Genomic DNA, 10,442 nt, shown 5'->3' with positions numbered 1-10,442 from the left:
GAAGTAGGAAAAAGGAAAAAAAAACGCATACATAGACATTTAAAGCAATACTTCACAAGCGAGGTAATCCAGGTCTCTGCCAAGATTTTCACTGCCAGTTACAGCACATATTGTCTAGCGGGCAGACTACGACTCAGATGTTGTGAAGGAGAAGGGGGGGGTTCTGCTGTGATCCAGTTTACTATTTTGGCAGGGGCTTTCTTCTTGCTGTGTGGTCATGAGGGAGATCGGCGTAGCCAGCAGGCACTGAGGACACTGGCTGGCCGCAGCCCGACACAGAAGCCGCATGGTCAGAGAATGAGAGAGAAGGAGACTGAGTTAAAAGAGGGAGAGGTGTAAGGAGAAAGGCAAGCAGAGCTATAGGGGGAGGAATGCGGGTGAGGTTATTCTGGTTTACTCTTTCATGTTCTCACATTTTCTCGCTCTCTGCCCCGTCTCTTCTTCCTTCTTAAAAACTTCCTCCTCAGTCTTGCACGTCAACTTCAGCTGCCTCTGCCTGACCAAACTTCAACTTAAGCCTCATCCCTCCATCCATCCCTCTGTCCCTCTTTTCTCCCTTCCCCCCTTCTCTCGCTCTCTCTCTTTCCTCAGACAGACACAGCTACCCTCCTGGACGTTTCCTTTCTGCTGGCCTGCCCCAACAAAGGTGCTCAGTCATGTGAAACCTAATCTCCAGCCCCCCAAAACCTGACCCTTGACCCCTTCAGTCTTCACACAGCCAGAGGGGGAGGGGAGCTGGGGCAGGAAAGGGAGGCTTTTGGGAAAAGGTCACATTCCCGAGGACACTTTTGTGTACACACGTGTGTGTGTGTGTGTGTGTGTGTAGGTTTGTGAGTGTGCATGCACCCAATCCATTATGTGGTTTGTGTTCCAGCGTCAGCATGTGTGTTTGATTCCGTGTCTGCGTACAAACGTGCATGAGGGGAAATTTGCCTGTATACTCCTGTGTGCTTAAAGGCCTTTTAAGTTTTCATGTGTGTGCATGCATGTCTGTTGTACAGTAGGTATGAGTTTGTGTATGCATAGCCACACTGTACGTGCCTTTGTGCATGTTTGTGAGAAAGCACTTTCAGCCCCGAAGCATCGCTGCCCATAGACAAAACACAGACTTTGTTTTCTAGTTGGGCCAGACCTGCAAGTCTTGTCTGGACAGAGCTCCGCTCCTTCCACCCTATACTGGCAATCCTCAGATCTTTGTGTGTGTGTGTGTGTGTGTGTGTGTGTGTGTGTGGGCGTGTGTGGGCGTGTGTGTGTGTGTGTGTGTGTGTGTGTGTGTGTGTGTGTGTGAGAGGAGCAGTGTGTATATGTGTGAGGCAGTGGGTGTCAGCTGTCCTGGGTGATTAGTGCTTTTATATTGTTCCAAGGAGTCCGGACGAGGCCCCCTCTTCACTGCACCACAGCACAGCTGCAGTCTGCCTCTCCATCTCTGCTCTTCAGACTTCCTCTACTCACTGACACTCGTGAGACAGGCTCAAACCCAGGAAAAATGAGCCTGAAACAGAGGCAAGAACTAGAAGAAGAGGAGTGGAGAAAGAAACGGGGCAGGACATAGTGCATATAATATAGGGAATGAAAGAAGAGGAGGGAGAGGAGAGATGAGAAGAGACGATCCACTGACAGTTGACAGTATCGACAGACAGAAGGAGGAAGGCAGAGGAATAGAGGGAGAGCAGCGGACAGGGAGAAGTGGCATATTAGGAGGATTAGAGAGTTGATTCAGCAAGCAGACTCTCCTGGACAGGATTTCCCCAGCTACGCCTGGGAGGCCTCCCCTGCTTTAAACACGAAGGCAAGTCAGGACAGAGAGAGACGTGAAGTGGGGGAGGAACAGAAAAGCAAAGGGGGGGTCTTTATCTTTTCATGAGTGTTTGTGAACTAGTTACGATTAGCATAATGAACTAATAAATTATTGCCCTTCAACAGAGAATCAGTGTATTCCCCTAAGACTTGCAAAAAATTAGAGTAACAAAAATAACACTTTTTATCTTCTCCAACATCTCGTTTTACAAATGAAAAACAGGTTTGATGAAGAAAGCTATTCAAACGGCACTATAGGCATTATTCCCTGCAAACAACCTTTTTGAAAACTCTCCTTTCAATCAAAGAATTATGACTGTTACTTTTACGAGTTAAGGACATGTGTCTACACGAGGAGGAAGAGGAGGGGGCAGGGGATGGTAGGCAAGGTCCAAGAGTCTGCTATGGGAAAAGTATGTCTGCTATGCAAGGGTTGTTTGGTGGCGGGATTTGTGGACCAGAGCATTGTTGCTCTCTTGACATTGAACTTGGGAGAGACAAGGGGGTGGGGTAACCACCCTCCTCAATATTGTAAGTGCATATATGTGTAAGAACACACACAGGCTAACAATTCCTCGTTCCCAACACCCACCTAACCACCCCCACTTCCTTGCAACCCTGCTTTATCTTAACTGTCAACACCTGGCCTAAGCAGAAACCTTTCTCTATCTGTGAACTTTAATCTGGCCCTGCTAGGCAAACAGCGCCAGGCTCGGACAAGGAGAGCGATTAGTCTGTCACGTTGCCCTCCAGTGCTTCAGCAGCGAGAGGAAGAAACAGGGAGGGGAGAGATCGGAAGAAAAAAGAGAGATTGGGACTTAGAGGGATATATAAAGTTAGATAGAGCAACATGAAAAAAGAGAAAAGGAGAAAGAAAGAGCGAACACTGAGAGAGGGGTAAGAAAAAAAGGAGATGGGGGCAAGACAGGGAGAGAGAGAGGAGGAGATGGGAGGGTTGTTTGAGATATAACACAGACGCTTAGCTGACCTGACAAGGCCACAGACCAAAAATATGGCAGTGAATTTCCACCCCCATGACAGGTGACTCAGGCTGAGCCATGCAAACACACCTGGGCGCCGTACAACCAAACAAATATACTCACAGTGGGTTTAAGTGAAATGTTGAATATGTTAAACTGCCTGTATGTTCATGTATGTGTCTTCTGGTGGTCCTCTCTACTCTGAACAGCCTTATGTAGTGTTATATTTTATGCGGATCCCAACAAAAAAAGAAAAGCACCAAATTCCAATATGTATGTAATACTTTTTATTTTTCTCAAGACAAAATGGCTGAGTGAAGAGAATAATGCAGACAACAGCTGAAAATAGAGTGGCATCTCCGTAACTGAAAAATAACAACAACAAAATCTGTAAGTTGAGCAAGAACTCATAAATGTTGGTCAATGACCTTTGGTCATCAAACAGAGAAATTAAGCCATCACAATTCATCAGGAGGGAGAAAAATGAACTGATTTGTTTTGCAGTGACTCTGTTCTGAACAGAGTATGTGTGTGTATATTCATAATAAATAATGTCGACCAATGCCGTAAGTCAACTTCAAGTTCAGTTCAGAACAAATAGCTTGAGAGTAAATACAGAACACAGGATGAAATCAGGCTGAAAACTCAAATGTACCTCAATGCCATCAGCAATGATAATGTGTACCAAACTTTTTTCTTTCCATGATTTCAGTTATATTTAGAATATGCCTTGCATATGACATGTACCATATTTAAATTATAAAGCACCATGGTTCTTTTGGCAATGACAAAACAAAATTCAAAATTACAAAAAAAAAAAACCTGTAGCAAGAAAAAAAAAATGCTTTTCAGATTGATGTTGGATTGATTGCATATGACAAAAGGTCTTTTTCAAAAACGGCTGGAATGTTATCAGGTGGTACATGTTCAAGGACAGTAAAAAGTTGGCTACCGAGAAAACCCAACAATAGCTTGTATTACTGCATATAAAATGGCAGGAGAGAAAAATATATAAAACAAACTAAAAAGATATGTACAACCACCTGTTTTTACCTCATTGTGGTCACTCCAGCGGGACTGCCTGAAAAGGCCATTATATGACCTCTCACCCATGGGGAACACCACGACATTTTATTTTTCAAAAACATACTTATTTTCAAGCATACAAATTATTCACACTATATTATCCTGCCAAATTAAGAAAATATACGGTGGCAGCTTGTTGGGATTTTTTTTTCACTACAGAAAAAAAGGGTACATTGAAACCTTTAAAGAGTACAGGCAAAACAGTTAAAAATACAGGCTCCAACATAAATACTATAAGTGCCTACACTAAGTGAACATTAATTTCAAATACCATTCTAAATACAGGAAAAAAGTAGACCATAAATGTGTTTTGAACATAGGAACTTACATGAGTGTGCATTTTCCTATGTGTTTTAGGTTCTCTCTATATATTTATATATCATAAATCTCTCCCCAACGCAAATTCTTGTTCAACCTGAAGACTTGTGTATAGTAAAGGCAAAAAAGATGAGAGACATGTTCATCACAATTCATTACATAGTGATCAAGTGCCGGATGTCACCAAGACAGAGAAGAGAAACAACAATAAACAATAAAAAATTAAAACAAAATTTAAATAAGGTTCTCCCCTAAAGATATTGAACTGTTACTTTAAAAAATCAACAACACAATTTACTTATCTTTTTAAATCAAATTTGTAGAATTTTTATCTTTCTGTAATGAGCAGTATATTTATATAGTTGGTATGAAGCAGGATGTTTCTATGGCGGTTCCTGCATTGACACCCCCAAGAGTCAAACTGATGTTCAGTTCTCAGGAGGAGACATGGCTGGAGACAGTTTCTTGTTCAACTCTTTTTTTTTCTTCTTTTTTTTTTCTTTTCTGTTTTTAATGCAAAGCAATGACACCACACTAATCTGTCAGCATAAGAGCAAGTTTTCCCTTGAGCGTCCGACTGTAAACTGGGAAAATTGAACAGTGCACGTAGGTAGTCCCAGATCTGAAATCCGGTCCTCATTTTATACTCAACCACTGTACCTCCGATTAGAGAGACAGATACAGAATCCAAGGCAGAGTGACAAGTGCTATATCATCCAAAATGACAGGGGATGGAGTTAAAGATACAACTACCACAATGAGGTCTAGAGCATGTTAACTCAAAAGAACACAAAATGTGAAAATGTTAGTCTTAAAAACTTGTGTAGAAGGGGTACTTTGTTGAAATTTTTTTTTTTTTTTACTAAATTCAGATTCTTGGCTTTTGATTTGGACGTCCATTTAAGATCATTTCCAATGTGAGTTGATAAAAAAAGTTTTCAGATTACTTAATTGTTTCTAAGATCTAATGTGGTACAGAGAATAAGCGCAGTAAGGACATAAACATTTGAATTGTAGAGACACCTGGTCAACCCACTCCCCACCCGCTACACTGACCCTCCACCCACCCTTACCCTCATACACCCAAACAAAACCCCACCCTCACCCAAAATCTGTCTGGCTTGGAACAACTAAAACCCACTCTGTGGTCTTCAAGTGGCTGCTGGCTACACTGCCTGCCTGGCTGACACCGAAGAAACATAATTCTGTGCTACTTACAAAAAAAACTGCAAACTTTTAATTTTCAAAGAAAATAAACACTCTGGAAAATTAAGAGCTTTACGTTGGTTAAAACGACTCGTCAGAGTACCCTCTCAGTATGGTACACGTGCACCAGAAAATAAAAACACCTAAAACGAATCTCTACACACCAAACTCCTACTACTTTTTAGCATGTAACATGCCAGTAAACAGAATCATAATCTGGAGAATAACAATATACATGAGTCAGGCAGATAAATGATTTACCGGAGATACACATAATCTTTTTTTTTTTCGTTTTTGTTTCAGCTGGTTCCTTATGCTCTGCTAAGTCACAAAACAACAGGGTCGTGCAGGTGCTTGATGCAAGTACCTGCTTATTCCATATGTGCACAAAAATGTCCTGTAATCTTCCATAGCTGAAACTCCGAGCTTATAGCAAAAAGGAGGATTAACTAATGCAGGTAAAATATCAAAGGCACTCTTTGTTGTCATTTCACACCATATTGTTAATTTCATTGCTGTTTGTAAAAGAAATATTTAATGGCGCCAGTGCCTAGCATTTCATAGGCAGCCCAATTTTTATATATATATCTCTTATCTCAATCTTGCATGGAAAATCTTTCACAAAGATCAGTTTTAAGTGTGACCCTGCTTGTCGTGATGTTTTGATAATATGACACTGTCCACTATGTTCGAACACAAAACTGTACATGATATGTAAAACAGTATGTACTGTATGCAGCATGGGTTCTCATAACTAATGTTTTTTTTATGTTGAAAAAATCAAAAGTATCAACAGCAACACATGTACAACCAACCCACCAGCCGAGGACAATTTTCACTTGTAGCCAAAACACACCGAGCATGCTGTCCAGTTACAAAAAATACAAAACGTGGAAATTATTGCACAATAGAAAGGCTCAAAACGTTTTGCGTTTGATGCAATAGTATTGCCCCAATGATGGATCATGCATTCAGCTTTTTCCAGTCGGGGATTATAACAGGGCTGTACTGTGTACTGGTGTCTAACCCTGTTGTCCTTTCCCCTCACTTATCGGCTATTTAGCCAGGGTCGCTTTTTAGCCAGGGGAGCTGAGAGAGAGAGAGCTGCCAGCATGCTGCTCTTTGCCTACTCAGTCTTAATGTCATTAGCCAGAGGGCGGTCGCTGTGCCACTTCTTCATGTGTTTCTCCAGAGTGCTGTATACACTGAAAGGCATGTGGCAGATTTCACATTTGTACACGTCCTTGCCCATCTGTCCGTGGGTCTTCATGTGGCGTGTGAGCTTTGAGCTCTGGGCGCACGCATAGCTGCACAGCTCACACTTGTAGGGCCGCTCTCCAGTGTGACTGCGTCGGTGCACTGTCAAGTTGCTGCAGTTCTTGAACACCTTGCCACAAAACTCACAAGTGTCACTGCGGCGGCCATCCTTGGAGCTCGGCCTGCCATTCCCGTGGGGCGTGCTGGCCCCACTGCCAGTGCCGCTGCGTCCTGAAACGACCCGTTCCCCATCCAGCTCTCCAGGTGGAGTGGAGAAGCGCAGGCTGCCATTCTCTGACGAATGCTCCGATGAGGAGGCAAAGGGCGATTGTCTTGAGTCCCCACCTGTAAAGTTGATGAAGGGGTCCTTGAGTTGTCGTGAGGCAGCGTAGCCAGCTAGCCACTGGGAGTAGACGTTCTCTGTGTTTGGGATAGTGGGCGTGGGGGGGTCGAGGTCTTTCTCCACTTTGATGCGCTTGGACAGGGGACTGAGGGAGCCAGGGCTGACCCCACCACTCAGCAGCTTCCGGGAAAGGCTTTCAGTGGATAGAGAACCCAGGCCATTGATGGTAGTCGTGGTTCCATCATCTGCCCGGTCCGACTCCATGGCCGAGTCCTCATCACCGGGCTCCTGGGACGAGCTCCGGCGGCGTGGGTGCAGGGCCTCGCTGTTCTGGTGGTGGCGTGCACCTTCTAGCCGCAGGCTGAAACGATAGTCATTCCTTGCGTCTTCTTCTTCCACTCCAGGCTTACTCTCAATTTCCTCCTCCTCCTCCTCTTCCTCCTCTTCCTCCTCTTCCTCTTCCTCCTCTTCCTCCTCCTCCTCATCTTCCTCCTCCTCTTCTCCATTTTCAGGCATCAGGCCATTGTTCTCACTCTTGAACTTGGCCACCACTGACTTAAGGGCATCTGTGGCACTACCCATCAACTCACTAGTACCGGGCTCAGGGGAGCTCGCAGTCGAGAGGCCATCATCTGACTTGGCATTAAGCACCGACGACTTGCTCTGACAATGTGTCTTCATGTGTCGTTTCAGTTTACTGGCCTGGGTGCAGGCATGGTTACAGAGGTGACACTTGAATGGCTTTTCCCCTGTGTGGCTACGCCGGTGAACGATTAGGTTGCTCTGGAACTTAAAGGTCTTCCCGCAGAACTCGCAAGACTTTGCCTTTAGAGGTGTGCCTGGCTGGACTGCATTGGATACGGCGTTGGGGGTGGAGCGTGACCCAGAAGGTGACTGAGAAGTGGAGAGGGGAGGTGTAGCTGAAAATGGAGGCTTCGAACCTGGCTGGAATGGCTGCAGAAGCCGTTGCATAGGGTTGGGCCTGTTAGGGGAGAGAGGTGGGGAAGCCCCAGTGGCATTCCCAGCCAGCTCACGTAGACGTCTAGAGAAGTCCATGCTCGGAGGGGGTTCTAGTGGAACTGAGTTGAGCCTCATAACCCTGTCAAAGGCGCTGGGATGGTGGGTTGCCAGGGCCAGGTCATCTGGGCTCAGGTGGTGGCGTGGTGGCGGGCTAAACAGCGGTGGGGTCCGGGGGTAGCGACCTTCACGAGGTGTGGATGCCGAATCCCGGCCAGACCCAGAACCTGGCATCCTCAGGAGACTGTAAGGACTGCCGTCAGCTAAGTGGACAGCATGGAGGGGAGGCTGGGAGGAGGCACAGTCACCCCCCATCCCAGGAGCTGCAGCCACACGGGGGGTGAGGGGGCTGCCAGGCTCGCTCTCCAGATAGATTCGGAAGCCGTGGGTGTTCTGGGCATGCTGGAGCAGGAACCAGGCACTGGTGAAGGGCTGCTTGCACGTGGTGCAGGTGTAACTGCTGGGCTCATCTTTATCTGACAAAAAAAGGGACACACAAAGAGAAACTCAATTTTAATCAACCTGATAAAATGATAAAAGGACTTAAGCAACAACTTACTGATGAACAAGGAGGTGTCATTACACCATCACTATAGAATCATTTAAAAAGATTCATGACACTTCAGTGATGAAAGTGAAATGTCCAATGATGATGATCATCAAAAACTGAAAGAATGTGGCAGCAAACCCATTTCATTTTTTTAAACTAGGAGCTCATTTGTTTTCTTTTCTTTTTTCATTTTCTAGCACTGTAAAATATGCCCTGGTGTGTGTACATCACTAGTTATTTCTAGTCAAAATGGCTGTGATTAGATCAAAGCTTTAAAAAAGATATTAAAAATCTTGAAATGGCACGGAATGATTGGATAAAGCTACCTTTTTACTTTTGTGATTATGTATGATTGAATCATAACACACTGTGCAATGCATTTTTAAAACTGTTATTAAAAAATCTGAGATCCTGAACTATAATATATGCGAAAGATTAAATATGCCTTTTATAATTTTATCAAATCAACATTAAGTTCCAGTGAGCGTATGGGTAACAAAAGAATAAATAAAACAGTAATGAGAGATATCTCTGGCAGCAATACACAATTTACACAGTTGAGAAGACATAGGAATATTTCAAACAATAATTGACTTTCAATAGCACTTGCACACTGACCTGAGATTTGCCTGACAATGCACGCCTAATCTCGTTAAACACACTCATCTCCCCTCCAATGCCTTGTTTACAGAATTAGCAAGGCTAAAGTGGGACATGTATCTGATGCTGCATATTAACGCTGAATACAAATAAGAGGTCACATGTTAATAAATTGTACCGGCGTTTATCACAAAAAACACACATTCACAGCAAAAAGAAGCAAAGGGGAAAGCTGTGTATGTGTGTTTGTGTGTGGGTGGGGAGGCTTCTATGAAAATGCATTACTTTTCTATTTCTGATATTTCATGCTTTATGGATTTATTTAAATCCTCTCAGGTGAATAGAAAAAGGAGAAGAAGGGGAAAGCAGAAGTGAGAGATATGCAAAATAAGAAGCATCCGCCACTTGCAAATGTGCTCCCTCTTTCATCTTTTGGCTTTCTTATCCTTTCCTCTCTTTTTTCTTTTTTCACTGGAGGGCATTTTTCTGAAGTCATTTGCAGACGCTGAACCCAAAAACCATAGCCATACTGTGCTGGAGAGGGAGAACAAGGGAGAGGGAGGAAGGAAGATAGGCTGGGTGTGCGTGATTGCGACTATAAGAGATTCCTAAGATGGTGGATGGACAGTCTTGCATGTTTTAAGCCTGCTGTGGCTAAGAGACAAAGGGGTGAAGAAGGGGCAGAAAGAGAAGACAGCTGCGGAGAGAAAAGAGGGATGTTGTGGATGAGCAACAGAGGGAACAAAATGGTGTGTTGTGGTTTTTCTGTCTTCTATCTCATGTGTCCACGGCCACCATGGCCCCCTCTGAACAATCTCACTTATTAAAGACCAGAATACGGCATAAAATGTTCACCCAATCCAACCTACACGGAAACCTTTTTCTCTTGACTGAAAAGAGTTGGAAGGGGGGTATACTGGTAAATTATGGATCATTACAATCTGCAAAAATTACAGTTAATTGCTGCCACCTGCAAGGGGCTTTGACCCACCATGGAATTTTTCCATCATAAAAAAGCCATTTGCCCATACACATTTTTGCTCCCTCTCTCATAAGCACAAATAAAATGTGCCCATTACATTGGTTTGGCTATATGCATGTTTCCCGATTATGTGTGTTTTTATGGCTTTAAATAGAAAGCCCCATATCACTTGTAAAATGGCTGCAATAACTTGGCCTCTCCTGTTCACTTTTCTTTGATTTGCAGCCTATACACACTTCCCTCTCCTAATGTGTGAGCAGACTGCATCTGCATGAGGAGGAAAATGAATTTTCTGTTGTGAAGGAC

General features: G+C 44.0%; 1 protein-coding gene across 1 annotated transcript in view; it reads right to left on the bottom strand.

The window, feature by feature from the left end:
• Nucleotides 1-5,280: 5,280 nt before the first annotated feature.
• bcl11ab (BAF chromatin remodeling complex subunit BCL11A b) overlaps nucleotides 5,281-10,442 on the bottom strand; it is a 34,733-nt gene continuing 29,571 nt past the window's right edge. Inside the window, exon 3 of the mRNA XM_040146361.1 lies at nucleotides 5,281-8,480. Coding sequence (XP_040002295.1) covers nucleotides 6,514-8,480 — 1,967 coding nt within the window. The 3' untranslated portion in view covers nucleotides 5,281-6,513. The remainder of the gene's footprint in view (nucleotides 8,481-10,442) is intronic.

Source organism: Xiphias gladius, chromosome 15, assembly GCF_016859285.1.
Source record: "Xiphias gladius isolate SHS-SW01 ecotype Sanya breed wild chromosome 15, ASM1685928v1, whole genome shotgun sequence".
Taxonomy (NCBI): domain Eukaryota; kingdom Metazoa; phylum Chordata; class Actinopteri; order Istiophoriformes; family Xiphiidae; genus Xiphias; species Xiphias gladius.
This window is presented reverse-complemented; position numbering and strand designations above follow the sequence as displayed.